General features: G+C 40.8%; 1 protein-coding gene across 4 annotated transcripts; it reads left to right on the top strand.

The window, feature by feature from the left end:
- The first annotated feature begins 270 nt into the window (after positions 1-270).
- On the top strand, positions 271-16,403 carry TCP11L2 (t-complex 11 like 2). 4 transcript variants are annotated; one of them, XM_035340916.1, is made up of 12 exons: positions 272-513; positions 2,854-2,984; positions 3,674-3,710; positions 4,820-4,989; positions 6,327-6,459; positions 7,375-7,495; positions 8,192-8,412; positions 8,962-9,098; positions 9,872-10,059; positions 11,443-11,624; positions 13,065-13,237; positions 13,815-16,403. In XM_035340916.1, exons 4-12 carry the CDS (start codon positions 4,854-4,856, stop codon positions 14,057-14,059), a joined length of 1,536 nt encoding a protein of 511 aa, XP_035196807.1. In that variant the 5' UTR covers positions 272-513; positions 2,854-2,984; positions 3,674-3,710; positions 4,820-4,853; the 3' UTR covers positions 14,060-16,403. The 4 variants fall into 4 exon arrangements, with proteins under 4 accessions (XP_035196815.1, XP_035196807.1, XP_035196793.1 ...); XM_035340902.1 differs by lacking the exon at positions 3,674-3,710; XM_035340910.1 differs by lacking the exons at positions 272-513; positions 3,674-3,710 and adding an exon at positions 1,985-2,120.
- The last annotated feature ends 1,288 nt before the right edge of the window (positions 16,404-17,691 follow it).

Raw genomic sequence — 17,691 nt, 5'->3', positions numbered from 1 at the left:
CAGCCGAGTGAACAGAGAGGGGGGCAAAACCGCCCTGACGGCACGGGGCAGCCCCCTCGCCTCCTGCTCTCCCTTCCCTGTGGGGCCGGAGCGGCTCTGAGAGGCGGTGCTCAGCGCGGAGCCCCCGCCCCGCGCCGGGAGGGGCAGGGTGAGCGCAGGCCGAGGCGGCTCTTCCGTAAACACCGGGCGGCCCTTCCCCGCCGGCAGCGCCCATTCTGCGCGGGGGGGGGAGACCCGAAAGAGCCCTCTCTTGTCACCCCCTGCTGCTCCTCACCTGCCGCTCGGGTCGGGGCGCAGCGAGGGGGCCGACTCCGTGTTTATGCGGGAAGAGAAGGACGGACCGAAGTCGCCGGGGCTCGTAGCGGTGAGCGGGCAGGACGGCGTTACGCAGCCCCGCCCCAGATGGTCTCGCCCGGGGAAGGCACTCTCGGCCCGGGCCGGGTACATAAGGGCGGGGGGGGGGCATTTAAAGCCCCGGCGAGCGCCGCGCTGGAGGAGGCTGAGCGGGGCGCGGTGAGTGAGGGGTACCGGGACCGACACCGGGACCGGCACCGCGGGGCCAGCGCGGCTCCGAGCTGCCTGGGGGAGTCGCTCTGCGGTGCGGGGGGCGGGCTGGGGGGTGGGGGGCTCCGCTCCGGGCTGCTCTGCCCTGCCCTGCCCTGCGGTGCCTTGCACTGCCCGGGCAGCCCCGAGGCTCCTACGGCAGCGCGGAGCCACGGCTCCCCTCCCCGCTTCCCTCCCCGGGGTGCCCGGCGGCCGGGCTCGCCTCGGCGGGGCAGGCAGAGCTCGTCCCCCCTTCCCCTCCTCCCTCCTTCCTCCCCCCGCGGCCCGGCCCTGGAAACGCTGTTTGCTGTTTGTTTTGCTCGGCCGGTGCCAAGCCGCTGCCGCTGCGAGCTGCTCGGGGACGGCCGAGGAAGAGGAGGAGCCGGCCGGGGGAGGAGGGCTCCTGCGGGGCTCCCCGCCGGCACCCGGGACGGTCCCGGCCCCTGCGCTCGGTGGGAGGAAGGTGGAGGAGAGGAGCCACCGCTGGGAGCTGTCACCAGCCAGGGGAGGCGGTGACTCGCAGCACGGGCCCTCCTCTGCCCCCGGGACCGCGGGCTGGGTGCTGTGACCGAGCTGGAGCGGGTCAGAGGGAAACCTGAGCCCGGCCGATGGCAGCCTGCAGGTGGGAGGGCAGGAGGCCAGCGGCGCGGGCAGAATGGGGCCTTTGTCGTGCTGAAACTGGACGGAGCGCTTCGGGAGCGGGCTGGGACGGAGGTCTCTGTGAACAAAGCGGGGCTGTGGAGAAACTTTCCTAGAAGATCTTATCTGAAGGAAAAAAAAATCCTCACTATTCTAGGTGCTTCGAAATAATACCTTCAGGAATAAAGGAAGTGTGTTCTCCACATCTAATTTTGTCATTTTGGTCACACCCGACGTGGTCAGGTTGGGCAAAGCGGTGAGCAGATAAATGCAAGGCAGTTTTGGACAACTGCAGTATTATTCAGCGCACACTTCCTACACACAGTAATCCACAGCTGTCCAAACAGCAGCAGAATCCATGACAGTTTGTTAAATGAACTAGAAACTTGTTTGTGGGGGCGGAAAAAAAAGTAAATGGACTAATGTTTTCTACATGTAGAAGGTATTTTAGCTTGGTCTCACATGTAGAGCTTCTCTTTGAAAAACTGCAGAAGGGGACTGATCAGAGTTTGAAAGCATGCCGTGTAATGAAGTCCAGTACCAGTGTATCAAACCTAGTATCGAAGTAAACTTTAGTTGTTGTTTTTAGTGCAGGAGGAATGAAGCGGGTTGTAACCACAGGCCAACCCTTTAACAGAACAGGATGTTAAGTGCTGTATTAAAACAACAGCCTAATATGTAATACTTAATAAACAGCTTAGAAATAAGAAGTTGGTAATGTTTATTCAAGATTTTGAGTTACAAAGAGGTCCTGGAAGGCTAAAGGGCTTTCTGAAATATTTTTACTTGAGAATTACGTTAATCTACACCTAAAGTTACATGTGAACTTGGCCCTCAGTAACTTCTGAGAAGCTCTGAACTGCCTACCAAAGCATAAGGCAGAGCTCTTTCAGTGTATGCTATAAAGAAAGGACTAAGTAACTCAGTCCTCTATTGTTGTAACTAATTAGAAAAGCCCTTTTTGATTTGTACTTCTTTGATGTTCTCAATGAATGTTCTTTCCTTTCTCCTTTTTAGCTGTTGTGCAGCATAGTTAAACTGTAGATGGCACATCCAGATTTTGCCTGCGTTTACTTTGTACTTTCTACCTTCTCTCTCTTAAGCTTAGAATTTAGCAATAATGTTCTGAACTTGCAGAATACAACCATTCTCTTCCTTTACCGTTCCATTTGTGGCACACTACTAGGAAATATACTTACTGTGGCAAACATTGTGGTGTTTACTCAGTGTGCCATCTGATATTACATTGTTGGAACTTGTTTAAAGAAAATCTTCTGAAGGTCTCTACTGGCACGTCTGCTATCTGTATATGTGCACCTATTGTAGGAGCAGGTATGGTCTCAGTACATCAAAATAGGTAATATCTTTGGAGATGCAAGGACTTGTTGCCGAAAGATACTTTGCTAGAAGTGCCATATGAAGACTTAATGCATACAGGATTTTAATTTCCACCTTAACTGCTTAGTCTTGAGACCGTGATAGAAAATGGCAATGCTGACTTGCTTCCATGGCAGGTTTAGTACTTCTGTAAGGAGTGCTCTGCAAATCTGAATATTGCTAATGTGAATATTTCATAAGGTTAAGTGAAGGTTCTTAAAATGATGTATAAATTGTGAGAGAATTTTTCTTTAATCACTCTTTTGATCTCTTCCATGTGCTCCTAATACCTAGACCTGAGTGGCAGACACATCTCGAAGCGCTCTTACTAGGCGAGGGATTTACAAGACCTTTTGGGCCAGTACACATCTAACAACGCTAATCACTTTTTCCCATGGACCACATGCAACATTAACCTTTTGCAGGTTAGTTATTTAATATATGCATCAAGAGGCTTTCTACCTGATTAAAGCCTGGAAATGGTGTGTTCTGGTGTTGATCCAGAAGCAATAGATGGGGGATTAATGTATGTTTTGCAGGCTCTGTAGGGTTACTATAAGTAAGCAGTTCCATATCAGGAACCTGCAGTGTTTCTACATTTAGGTTACTCATCGCAAGTAGTTTCTAGTCAGCTTTAGCTTTGAGGTCTGTAACAGATTTTACTAGAAGAAATAGCTTGATACTTGCATAACATGTACATGAGTCGTTTGTAATTGTAAGTTAGACAAATACAATTTCCATGTCAAATCTCAGAACCTTTTGGTTTTCCAGGTTTTCTTGCAATTTGCTGTCTTGTCTAGACAATACTACTTTAAATACCTGTTTGTTTTCAATATTGTTAGAACATTGATTTTATCACTTGTAATAAAAGTTATTATAAGTATCACAGCTAAAGCTGTAAGTCTAGAACCTATGACCTCCTCTACAGTGATTAAAAGTCTCTTCCTGGCTTCTCCTGTAAGTTGATAAGCTGTCAGCTGTTCTTGCTGATACGAGTCTTCTGACAAAACCAGCATAACATAGCAAAAAGGCATTCGAATGCATCTTCTTTCTTCCTGGGGTTGGAGGAGGAGGAGGAAACAAACACTTAACTATTAATCATCTCAATTAACAGGGAAGTACTCATCAGTGGAATAACTCAAGTAGTAAAGGTATGTCCACCAGGAGCTGGTACTCAAGAAATCAAACATGCTAAGCTGTTCCTGGGAGCCAACATAAAGACGTCTTCATCCTCATCCCCTTTTGTCCACTCTCAACCCTACAGTACATTGACTGGCGGAAGTGAAACATCTTTAACTTGCTGATAGATGCATTACTGGCTGTGTCTCCTAATTCTTCTACTACAGAATACTTCGTGGCCATAACCAGAATGCTTTGTGGCCATGGACAGCTACTTTTGGAATCTGGGCCAAATTCCTTTGGGAGTATTTATGACTGACTTCCAGTTTCTCATTTTAATATGATCATTAACATATTTCTTGCTTCCTGTGTTAAAACTATTAATCATCTGCATTGAACTATGCAGCTGTCCAAATTCTCTGTAGTTGGGGATTATCTGCCTGGGAGGCAGTTTCCTTATGTAGACAGAAGCACAATGAAGCATGATAGTTCTCATGATGTTGTCGCATATGCTGAATGTAGTGCTAGAGGCTCAGAGTTGCTGTTCGAATTAAAACCCTTTTTCCCTTGGAGGAGTATTTATTGAGTCTATGCCATTGTCAGTCTGCGAGTGAGCAAAGAGCCACCTAAAGCAGCAGGCCAGACTTCTGATACACGCTGCCAGAAACTTAATATTCTGAAATATTTGACTGTTCTTCCCTAGCAAGCTTTGTTTGCTTCAGAGTTTGTACTCTCAGTGCAGTCTGTTTGTGGAAAGAAGCTAATTGCTAAAAATTACTTGATGGTGAAGTCACGTGGCAGGATGGTGTAACACTGTGAGAAATGCCCTTATGTTTTGAGACTGAGAACTTGCAAGATTCTGACAAACAGAGGGTTTACTGTGGGTGGTCCTGTTGTTTTTAATCTGACCAGTTTACAGAATGGTTATGTTCATCAGTAAGGTATGAAACAGCAGAAAGTAGAGGTGTAATTTATTAATAACTGCATGATTCTGTACCTGTCAAGCCAGATCTTTTTTATGACACCTTTTCAGAAAGGTGACTACTACTTCTTTGTTCACAGTATAATGGTCAGTACCCAACTTTGACAATCAAAAAACATAGGAAGTGCTGCTTTTGTGAAATGTGTGTTTGTCTTTCAGGTCCTGTTTACTGTATCGGCTAAAGTGAATCACAATGCCTCTCAGCGATGACCAGAACAGTGATTCAGATTCTTCACGCCTCTCTGAAAGCACAGCTTCTTCGAGTGACTCTGAATATTCAAGACAGAGCTTTAACAGTGATTCTTCAAGCAAACCCAGTTCCCCAGCTTGTAAGCATATTTCAACCTTACCTGGGCTATGCAGAGACACAGAAGACTAACCTATCCTATTTCTCCTTCACATAGTGGGTAGAACCATGGAGTCTGATTCTGTGTTTAAGAGTCTTCAGAGAAAGGCATGGCTTTCTCTTGCCTATGAAGCAGTGTATCTCTTTGAGTACAATACCACTAACAGCTGTACCTGTGGGGGCTTCCTGTGTGCTGCTTCCCTTTAGAAAGCATAAGGAGAGGGAGCCACCATGGAGATCCTAGCCTTAAGCTAATCTTAATGTTGGTACCAGTCTCACACTCAACCAGCTGTGTATGACCTTGTATGCAAAGGGTGGGTTTCTTCTGTTTGGTCCATACAGTTAAAAATTAAATCTATTATAACCTAAAACTGATTTATAGGTTACACGAAGGTACATGAAGTTAATACTAGCTTTTATGCTTTGATTAAATGCCAGGATCAAACAGAAAACATGCATTTACACAAGGAAATGTATTTTGAACAAGCATTGATAAATAAAACCCTGGTTAAAATGAGTGTAATGCTCATACCTGTAAGCATTCTCAGATCATACACGACTCATTTAGCATCTGTATAAGTGAAATCTTATATTAAAACAAGCATCTTAGTGGAGCTGCAATTGGCAGCTGGTTCTTTAAGCTTCCTAAGACTGGTAATGACAGGAGGTCAATCACAAATATTAAATGGGAGAATTTGAGAGTTTAGAAGCTTTGGTTTTAGAAGCTTACTCCCGCTTTCAAGTATACTTTAAAGTTTCTGTCATATCCTTGATACATATTTGTGAAAAAGGAGTATAACTTATGATGCATCTGCTATGGTACATAAGTGAGGGGTTCTTAAGTCAATATCTTCAGAACCTTCTTTACAGGCAATAAAAGCATGACGTAGCTGTTATCATGTGCTCAGGATTATAATGGAAATCTGGTATCTGTTACTGCCTGTGCCTTTGCTCTGGTTGGTTTTATACAACAGTGTACAGAAAATCTGTGGAGTATAAGATCTTGTTTTAAATGAAAAAAGCCACCTCAGTTAAGATGTGAAAATATGAAACTGCTTTTCAAAGTGTTATGAGGTTTACGTGGTATTACCCACCCGTGTGCACACACCCCCGATAAGCTGGGAGTTTCCTGAGCTAGTGTTTTAAGAAGATATAAAGGTCTGGTAATCCTGGCTTATTTCTTGTAAAGTACTAGAGTCCAGTTATCAAGGAACAATATTTCTTGCCTTGTTACTTTCATTCAAGGCTGCTAATTTTTAATAAAGCTTTCGATTGCACTCATCTACTACAGTGTTTTGACTTGATCGTTTGTTCCATCAGCAAGTCCTCCCAAGATGGTTACATTTGATGAACTGATGGCAGCTGCAAGAAATCTGACAGACTTGACATTAGCTCATGAAATTGCTGTAAATGCAAATTTTTGTATAAAACACGAAGACCTTCCACAGAACAGGTAAGAATATGAATTTTGCAAAAAATAAAATGGGTTGAGAAGAGAGGAGGAATGCAGGAGCACTTAAAATAAAAAGAAAACCAAAACAACACACCCACTGCAGTTCTGAACGGCTATGGATTTTTATAACAACTCTAGGAGTCAGCTATCTTGCTCAGAACAAATTTTCTACTCCAGCTGAGTTGATGTGATGTCTTGGAGAATATGATGCTCTGCCTTAAAAATCACATGGAAAGTAAAAGGCTAATGCCATATCAGTTCCTGTAGTGAAGATGAAGAGTATTGTTCTGTGTAGTTCCAAGTCATGTAGAAAATATGAAATGATGGGCTTCTATGTAACCTGTAGTAGCATCTTGGTCCTACGGTGATAAGAAGGTAAAGCTCATCATAAGCTTATCTCTAATACTACCCCAGAAGAGATGCAAAAGTTCTGGAGAGCCAAAAGACACAAGAAGTACCACGCTGTATGTATTTAAAATGTTCTTAATTGCAGACATTTTTGACTTAAAAAACAAACCTCATCTTTCCTCTGGAAAAAAACACACATAAAAAGACAAACATGCTTCTAATTGTACAAATTCCCTAAGTGATAATTAGCTATATGAAGGAATAGTTTTTAAGACTTTGCACATAATACACAAGGTTAGTGAATCAGTATGTATTTGATAAGGAAAAGGGGAAGGTATGTCTAAATCTGAATTGCTAGCACCATTTACAAAAGTAGTGTTTTAGGAGAGAGTAAATCATGTTTTAGGAGCTGATGATCCACAGCACAAGAAAGATAGTGTTGCAGGTTGTGTGATGACTGTCAGTGAGTTATGTTTCCCAAAAAGTCATTAGGCTAACCTAAAGTACTTTGACCAAGGATGAAAGCTATTCAGTAGTCTTTCTGTCTGTAATCGACTTATTCCACAGCTTAGTAGGCACAGTGAAACGAATTGTACATAAGGCATTTTGGGATCATTTGGAATCGGAACTGAATGAAGATCCTCCGGAATACGAACATGCTATCAAGCTCTTTGAGGAAATAAAGGAGGTAACATTTTTTTTTCCCCCCCTCCAATATTGTTTTTGCAGCTTAGGTCTTAGAGCTTCTTATTTCACTGAAGGGTCTGCTAACTTAACAAAAAGGCCAACACCTTCAAGTTCCTACCTCTAAGATGAAACTGATTACTCAGAACTATAGCAGCAATAGGTGTCTAATATATATTTGTATTAACAGTGAATAAGGCTACACACACAGTGGCATGTCCAATCAGCTTTCGTTACAGGGTGGTTAGCTGCAAGTCTGCTCTTTTCTCAAAGCTTTGCACATCTGCTAGTTTGTTTGGCTACATTCTGAGTTCAGTGCGTAACCAGGAGTATAAATGTGATTGTACCTGCCCAAATAGATTCCCTCTTTATCATTGCAAGAAGGAACATACAAATCTTCAATCCTCTCACAATACTAAGTCTTCCAAAAATGGGGAGGCTGCCCTGTAGAGCAAGCATTTACTAACTTAAGATTTTTGAAAGAGTCTGAACCAGAAAGCATGTCAGCAGACTTGGAGAGTTTTTGCAGAACTGTACTGTGATCATTTTAATATGGCTTTTTCCTGCTACTTTCGATGATGTCCAGTCTTAATATATGTTAAGTCAGCTAAATACACTTGACACTTACTATTGTTTTAATGTGTTAACTAAGTGCTTTGATTTTTTCTTGATAAGCTTTTTATTTTTCCCCCTACTGTAGATTCTTCTTTCCTTCCTAACTCCTGGAGCAAACAGGATTCAAAATCAAATCTGTGAAGTTCTAGATACGGACCTTATAAGACAGCAGGCAGAACACAATGCTGTCGATATTCACGGGCTAGCTAACTATATCATCAATACTATGGGGAAGTTGTGTGCTCCAATAAGAGACAACGATATAAAACAGTTAAAAGCAACTGACAATATTGTAGAATTGCTCAGGTTGGTATTTAGGTGTTTTTATATGGGGGAAAAGAATCTCTAACCTGATAGAGCATACTGGGCAGTGGAAGACGGGCAAAAAAGCCCTAGTCTTCAGTGGTGGCAATTTGCATAATACCGGTTTTCAAAGTAAAGTTTTACAGCAGAAGCGTTACAGGTGGGGGAGTGGTGCTATGGCATGCTGTGACTGGAATATTATGTCTATCTTAATGAAATGGGTAGAATGCCTAGATTAAAACTACCAACTCTGAATAGTTAAGCCACCAAACAACAACAAAAAAGCACTCGTACAATAACATGCATTTCTGAGACAGCTGTTTTGGTCTTGTTCATCCTTACAAAATTAAAAGGGTATATTCTTACTGCTCCTCCTTGAACTGCTTATTGCATGCTTCTTTTGGGTATCCTGGTAAATAAGTAATGTTATCTGCTACACTGTGATACCAATGAAGGAGGCTCCTTCTCCCAGAACTGGGCTTACAGTGCTAATGCACATATTGCTTAAAATCAAGTCTGTTCTAATTACATTACTTTAAACTCTCTCTTCAGACAAATATTCCATGTTCTGGACCTGATGAAAATGGATATGGCTAATTATACAATTCAGTGCCTTAGACCATACCTTCAGCGTAACTTGGTGGACTATGAACGAACAAAATTCCAGGAAATTCTTGAAGAAACACCAAGTAGGTATCATGCTGTATTTTATTTAAACCTTTCATTTTTTCAGGGGAAAAAAAAAAAAAAAAGGCTATTTAAAGACATAAGAAAATACAAAAAAATATTTGACAAGCAAGCTACCATGGTTAATTGCTTACTCTATTGCTAAGCATTTTCATCTGTTACCTGGGGCATTTTCTGACAAATTTGTAGTTGTCTAATTGATTGGTATCTAAAAAAAAAAAAAAGCAGTGGCTCTTTACTGTCTGGAGGCAGAAGCCCTACACATCGAAAGGTGAGACTTTCTCTTCTGTAGCCAGCAGATCTGTTAGTCTGAGTTAAACAAGGAAAAACAATGTGCCTGAAAGTTGTAAGGGACAGGAATATTCAATATTTTCATAATAAACAAAACACAGGCTCTGAGAAGTTTTTTTTAAGTCAACTTGATCCACTGCTACAGGTTTTGTATAATACTGCTAAGCAGTCTTTAGGAGGATATTTTGAAAAGAAAAGTAAGCTTACTGACATCTGAAGCATTTTATTTTTTTTTTCTCCTAGAAAATCTTGGCTGAAATCTAACAATTTGTTGTTGGGTTTATGCAAACTAGCTAGAATATTAAGATGGTCAGTGGCTGGTCAGTGAAAAGTGAAGCAGAGATTGACTTCTGTGAAGGCTTTAGCATCCACTATGTTTAGTTTTTAGAAATAATTTAATCTTATTTAGGTATATAACTCTTCTTCAAGCTAGTGCTTATTTTGATGGAAGCATGCAATAAATCTGCTGATTTGCAATGCATAGGTGCTCTGGATCTCACTACAGAATGGATAAAGGAATCAATAGAAGATGAGTTGTCATCCATTTCTGATGAATCTTCATCAACCTCTGGTGCTGATCATAGTTCTAAATCAAATATTAGTCCTACACTGGTGCTAAACAATGGCTACTTGAAACTGTTACAGTGGGATTACCACAAAACAATTCCAGAGGTAAGAAGTGTGTTCCAGTGTCTTCAGAGTTCTAGCTGTAAGAAAATATTGGTGCAGTGTAATAACCCTGACACTAATGACAAATGAATATTCTCTTGTAGTTCTTAATCTTCTGAATAGTAAACTAAGAAATTGGAGGGTATATGCTAGTCTCATTTTCTGGACTATGAGATAGGCTAGTCATCAGCTAGAGAAGGTTAAGGTGCTTTTTCTCTATCTAGTCATAGCTCACCAGCTCTGCCCTAAGAGTAGCCTTAGCCATTACCAAAGGCTGGGCCTTGCACTGACAGCACTAAGCCTGCTTTCTTTTTGAGACAACTGTCTGTGGCATCTTGGATTTCCTAACAGCAGAAACAGGGATTGGTGGGATCAAGCTGTGAATCATTCGTACTCTAGCAGAACCATTTAAAAATGTGAAGCTCTCTACAGTAAATACTCACCCTTTCTCAATACATATAAACTACTGCTTCAAGAATCATGGAGTCTTCCCTCCTGCTCCTGATTACTGACCTCTGCTGCTTTAAATAAAGCCAGCTTGAAATTGGCCGTCAGTCAGGGTTAAAATTATCAGCTGCAGTGAGCGTTTTAGCTATAGTTAGTGGCTTGGCAGAGAACTTGCAAGCTAGTGGGGATGCTCTTAGTGCGCCCTTTCAGTGGAAGAAAAGGACACTACTTTTCTTTTACCTTCCTTTCAACAATTTTGAATAAGAGCTACATACAGATATCCCCTGGATCTAGGTTGTCACAGGATGAAATTACTACCATACAGCTGAATGTTAATTCCTTGCTTCTCGGGGGGGGGGGGATTTGATAGAATGAGCTCTTTTTAACCTTAAAAAGGAAATAAAAAACACAAAACCAGATCTTGCTGTGGGAATTACATTTTTGGTATGATCAGCTGGCTTTTAGTCTGTAGCAGGCTATAGGTGACTTGCAGAAATTGGCTCTGATGGTTAAACTGGTCTGTCTTGCACAGTTGTTCATCACTACCCATCAGTTGCAGGTTATGGCATTTTTCAAAAGACAGCTGAATCCAGAAGACTGTGTTGTCTGTAACCCTGATCACTTCCATGTCCTCTGGATTCCCCAAGCATTTGACGTTGTGGGCTGAACTGTTGGCCACAAATTGTTGTCAGCAATAAAGAGAAATAAAAAGCAGTTTCTTCAGTGTCCTCTGAACCGGAGGCATTACTTTTCTTCCCTACCACAGACTGACTTCTGGTACACATAATGCCCCTTTGTGCAGTACTTCATATTCAGAATGCTTCAGCTGCTGTCTCTTCTGACTTTGTATATTTGTTAATTAAAAACATTAATGCTTCATGACTAAATCCTGTCTCTTTCCTCCATATTCCTAAACTGGTATTATTGTTTTGCTTCTAGACTCTAATAACAGATGAAGTTCGTCTTCAAGAGTTGAGAGAAAAGCTGAATCAGTTAAAAATAATAGCTTGTGTTTGCCTCATAACAAACAATATGGTGGGTGCAGCAATTGTAGATGTGCCGGATTTTGCTGACCAACTGAAAAGGGTCTCCGTTCCTCTTCTTGAAGGCATGAGCAAGAAGTAAGGCCTTGTTTATCACTCCTCATATTTTTTATCAGGAAATACCAAGTGGATCTGAAAACTCCTGGGAACAGTTCAAATGTCATAGCCACTGCTTGTTGATAACAGATACAGATGAAAATTTAGTGCCATCTGAAGCCATACAATGGAAGTCCACTATGTGTGACGCATGTTTTCAGAGTTGTTTTTTAATGAAATCTTAGTCTTGATGGTATAACTTGCAGACTTTGGAGCCTAGCCCTAAAGTTCACTTGTATGGCCTTGATAACACAAGCAGCAAGTATGTGCTGGGAGCCAAGTGACTAGTGAGCAGCCCTGCAGAAAGGCATCTGGGGTGCTGGTCAACAGCAGGCTCAACGTGAGCCAGCAGTGAGCCTTTGCAACCAAAATGGCAACTGCATTTTAGGGTACGTTAAACACAGTATAGCCAGCCAGTCAGAGGAGGTGATTCTCTTCCACTGTATTTAGCGGTGGTGCAGCTTCACCTTGGATATTGTGTGCAGTTCTGGGCTCTGCAATATAAAAAAGATTTTAAGGTACTTGAAAGCATCCAGAGGAGGGCAACAAGGCTGGTAAAGGGGCTGGAAGGCATCTCCTACAAGAAGCTGAGGACACTTGGTTTGGCTAGTCTGGAGAAAAGGAGGCTGAGGTGATCTCACTGCTCTACCACTCCCAAGGAGGGAAAATGCTGATCTGTTCTCCCTGGTAACCAATGACAGAATGAGTAAGAATGGCACAAAGCTGTATCAAGGGAGGTTCAGACTAGGTAATAGGAAAAATGTCTTTACTGTGAGGGTGGTCATACTGCAACAGGAGGTGGTTGACCAATGCCTGTCAGTATTCAGGAAGTGTTTGGGTGAGGCCTTTAATATGCTCTAACTTTTGGTTAGTCCTGAAGTGGTCATCCAGTTAGCCTCAACGATCTTGGTAGATCCGTTCTAAGTGGACTATTCTATTCTAATTCCTGAGAGACTGCCGCAGTACATTCACCAAGTCATTTTTTTGCCAGTTCCTTCAAACTTACCCTAGGTGGTTTAAGTTATTTGGATGCTGCTAATACTGCTGCAACTTGCACTACAAGCAAGTCTCATGGGATCTCAGTGTTTCAGAATAACTTGCTTTACTTTTTTTTTTTCCTCATTAAACAATATGGATTTTGCCCTGGAGAAGATGTAAGCATAAGGTCAAAGTGAATTGGTGTCACTGCTGTACACTTCAAATGAATTTTCCCATTTGAATCCCAATTAGTATCCTTATCTTACAGATGGAGGTTTCTCATCTATCTGTAGAAGTACACATCTGCAAGAACAAATTATAACTATCTATATTCTCTCACTGTGGAGAACAGGCTGAAAACAAAAGGAAAAGGAGATGAGTGAGTTCACCTGAAACTGCTACAGAAACCGTAAAAGTTAATGCTTTTCTCTTTCTTTCTTCCAGAACTTTTGATTTGAAGGAAGCTCTGAATGCTATTGGTGTCCAGATTTGCAGCAAAGTGAATGGGTGCCTCTCTGAAAGAGGTCTTCCTACCCTCAGTGCAGAAACGCAGAATAATTTAATGGGTCAAATTGCTAGTATTGTTGAAGAGAATAACCCCGTCTGTTCCTTGATCGGTTAGTAAGAATACATAATTACTTACTGTATGTGTCTGTCTGTATAAGCTGCTAAGTTTAAAACTTACCTCCAGCAATCTCAACCAAATGTCTAACTGTGCTTAAAAAGCACTTTCTTACTGCAGTGAAATACTGTGTCAAAGGAGTAAAGGAATATTGTTTACTGGGGGGCTGTGCTCTTGGTATGCTGCAGAGAATGGTTAGCTGTAGCTAGAAATTTTAAATGCCCTTGTAAACAAGCTTAGAGATAATAGATTTCTGGAGGAGAATATAGAAGAGAGATGAGTATCACACATTTTCTGTCAGTTTGGATTTAAACCCACTGTGTTTTCCTTTTTTACCTAAAAGGAAGTGGACTTGCTAACTTGTTGAACAGATTTATGCTGTCTGCCCTTCAGGAGTCAGCTGTCAAAAACTTTCAGTGTTTCACTCTGCAAGATGGGTTTGGGAAAGGGAGAGCATAGTTATCTGTATTACTAGATTTCTTCTTGTGCTGAGGTACAGGGTGCTTGTGAAGTGAGTATGGTTTCATCTTGCATTTACGCTTGTTCTGAGCATACTTTATATTACGTTTCAGATAAACGGATCCAGTTATTCATGAAAAGCTTGCTTGCTCTTCCAAGTGTCCAGAAATGTATGCCTGCCGTGCCAGGAGGCCTTTCTGTGATTCAGACAGAGATGGAATTTGTTGGATCTCAGTATGCAAGCATTGTAAACTTTAATAAACAAGTGTATGGACCATTCTATGCAAACATACTTAGGAAACTACTTTTTCCTGAGGCACCAATAGGGAAAACAGAAACAGAAGCACCTACCAATTGAAAAATCTATTTCTGTACCCCTTTCTTTTACCTTCAGTTTTCATAACAGAGACATGGTGATCTGACTCCCCAGCTTGAAGAGACCACTCCAGTGACTGTTAATGAAACATCTTATAAAATGCAGATAGTTTCTGAAATCCACTGGAAAGAAATTAATTTCAACTACATGATATATATATATTTTAGACTAAGTCTGTTTAATGGATTGTGCCACTTGTAATAGTGAAATACTACCTTTCAAGGCAAGCATTTATTACGATTTGCAGTGGGAAAGAGCTGCTGAAATACTTTTTTTGCCACCATTAAACCATAATGTTTTTTAAAAATATATTTACATATAGCAATGCAATTATGAGATGACAAAATTGTAGATAAAATGTACTATGCTTACATTGTATTTTTTTAGAGCAACATCTAATAAAACTATTATCTTTCTGAAGAGACTTTGAAGAAAAAAAGGTTCATATTAGGCCAACTTCTGGTACTCCTGCAATTACTGGAACTAGAACTTAGCCTATGTTACATTAAAGAATGCCAGTATTATAAGCTGTTTTTAGAATAGCAGTTACAGAAGAAGCATTCACTGTTTTTAAATAAGAACATTCAATACTTGACAACTGTAATGGTGAGTTTAAAGATAAACACTTAAGCATCATGTTGGCCATGGGGTAGGGAAGCAAATGTCTGTATATAGTATTTATCTAGTGGAGGTCATACAGATCATAAGTCTAACCTCTAATATGTGTACATACTGATCTTTGATCTTAATGGGTATTAAGTATTTTTAACTTAGGGCATTCTGACCTTTATTCTCAAAAGCACTTAACATTGGGAGTGATCTTAGAGTACAGCAGAACGTTTTTACTTTCTGCTTTCTATATTCTGTTGGTTGAGGGCCTAAGTTTTTCAAAACTTATTTTGGATATTCTTGTGTCTGCAAAGCAGAAACCCAAATTACTAGTCATTCTTGAAAATATGATTAGATTCATTCTCACTAGGTCTGTGAGAAGTACTTTTGGTTTTTGAGCCAAAGTTTGTGCAGATTATACTCCAATACTTTGTTCCCATTTAAGACAAGAATCTTGCATACAGAAATTAAGTTTAAAATTGAGATATATAGAAGTAAATTTCTAAGTTTACAAATCTTATTTTGCATATTTCAGATTATTGGTAATAGATACTGCTGGAATACTTAGTATAGACATGTTCTTGTCTATGAAATTGAATCATAATGTACTTGAAAATTATCATTTAATATATAATGGTCCTTTTAAAATGTCATATATATATATAAAATCATGTGATACAAGTTAAATAGCTTGTTTTTAACATTTTATATTAGTATATTTTTATTGATACAAAACTTGCCCATAGAAGTTTAATGTGCCACACAACTTGTGTATATACATTTAGTAATGTATATCATGTCTATCATAAAGGTCTAAAAAAAAAAAAAGGGCATTACCAGCACTGTGGTTTTGTAGTCCATTTTTACAGAATTATGTACTTTTTTTTAGTAAGGAAAATGACTTCTAGTCAGTTGTTCCTCAGTGTCCAAGGACCTTGGCCACAGGTACATGATATGAAAAACTTTCTTCAAAATGCCTTGTTAGAAAATAAATTGCTCTAGTGCACTTCTGTTCTATCCCTTGTAAAAACATAGTACAAAATGGAGCAGAGTATGTATTTTGAAGGGAACTTTTCCTGAAGCCTGAAAAACCTGAGAAAGGAACTCTTAGAACATAGTAATTGTGCCACTAGATAAAACGGGCTTGTTCAAATTTATATGAAAATTTGAAATGCAATTCAAAATCAGTGAGAGGAGAATGCTTTTTCCAAAGCAATTATGGGAGATTAAGTCTTAGTGATTTGCTAGTTCTTTGGAAATAACATCTTTGGAAGAAACTACTTTGAGCTTCAACCAAAACAGGATCTTAGGAACATTGGAAGAACACGTCTAACGTGACTATGAACATTCTATCATAATACATTATATGCATTGTGTTTAATTTTGGGGCATTTTATAGCATGGCCTATGTTTCAAGTGCTTGTTCAGTGTATCTTAATTTTTATTTAATGTTTCAAACATGGACATCACATCTGTTTAATGTCATGTTCTGCATGCTGTTTATTCTACTGTGGCTGAAATGCACTTGCCTCCGCTCTGAAGTTGTCCTTGTGAAACAAGATGCCATTCTGTAGCAGCTTACTTTGTCTAAATACGAATATTTGAAGTTTTGTATGCATTGTTTGTGATACCATTGTCCTGAAATGTCATTTATGCAAATTGTTTCTTAAATGTAATGGATTATTTTAAATGCCGAAGATAAAGGACTGCACTAATACCTTGTGGCTCGTCTCTTTTTCTGTAACTTCTCAATTGCATCTGCACTGTCGAACAGTAGCTTTAACCTTGTAGAAATAACTAACCCCTTGTTCCATTAAACCTGGCTCTTGGACAAAGTTGATATATATCCTCTATCTGTATTCAGTCATAGCTATGCTGTTGGGAATACCTAAATAATTCAGTCTCCTGCCTGGAGGATGAGGTGGGGTATAAATGCATAAACAGAGGGGTGAATGGGAATAAAGACGGGTGTTTGCTGTTCTTGTCAGAAGGAGCATCAAAGAAAGGTGCTCAGTGCAAAATACATGTAATGGGTGGGGGTGGTTTTTCACAACAGTATGTAGATTAGCTGCGGAATACCTTGTCTAATATCTGACATAATTTTAAAAATATTTTGATTGCCAATGAGGTGGAGAAACAAAAATCCATCGATAATCTTTTTATTAAAGGTGGCTGATGCATCCCTATTGTTGCTTTTCCTGGCATTATCATAGAATCATCTAGCTTGGAAGAGACCTCCAAGATCACGGAGTCCAACCTAACAAGTCCTGCACTAAACCATATCACTAAGGTCCACATCTAAACATCCTTTAAAGACCTCCAGGGTTGCCCACTTCCCTGGGCAACCTCTTCCAATGCCTAACAACCCTTTCAGTAAAGAAGTTCTGCCTAATATCCAACCTAAACCTCCCTTGGTGCAACTTCATCCCATTCCCCCTCATCGTATCACCAGGCACGTGGGAGAATAGACGAAACCCTGCCTCGCTACAGCCTCCTTTCAGGTACCTGTGGAGAGCAACAAGGTCACCCCTGAGCCTCCTCTTCTCCAGGCCAAACAACCTCCAGGCCAAACCTCCAGGCCAAACAGAGAGTAACTCTCTGTTTTGGCAGGTTGTGAAGTGCTAGAGGTACTGCATGTGCACGGATACAACGTGCTGGGGACGTGCTGAAAGCCTGAAGTTTCATGGACTACATTCGTTACACCTAAAATAACAACTGCCAATCTGTCACGACTGGATTTCTGAAATGGTTCCTTTTCGGAGCTTTTTGTAATGCCTGATTTCTAACCCCTCTGAACACTTTACAATAGCACCAAGGCGAAGTTATGCTAAAGAGCAATACCCAACAAGGCCGCGGTGTGGAATTTGCAGATCTATACAACCAGGTTTATTTGCCACTTGTGTGATAGGAAGCTGTGTGTCGGAGTAAGCTTAGCGCTGGAAGCTTGTACTGATGAAACAACTTCCTGTGACTGAAAACGGTGGATTTACGCAGAATAAAAACCA

The sequence above is a fragment of the Oxyura jamaicensis genome, chromosome 1, assembly GCF_011077185.1.
Source record: "Oxyura jamaicensis isolate SHBP4307 breed ruddy duck chromosome 1, BPBGC_Ojam_1.0, whole genome shotgun sequence".
Lineage (NCBI taxonomy): Eukaryota > Metazoa > Chordata > Aves > Anseriformes > Anatidae > Oxyura > Oxyura jamaicensis.
The sequence above is the reverse complement of the archived record's forward strand: the minus strand, read 5'-3'. Positions and strand labels throughout refer to the sequence as shown.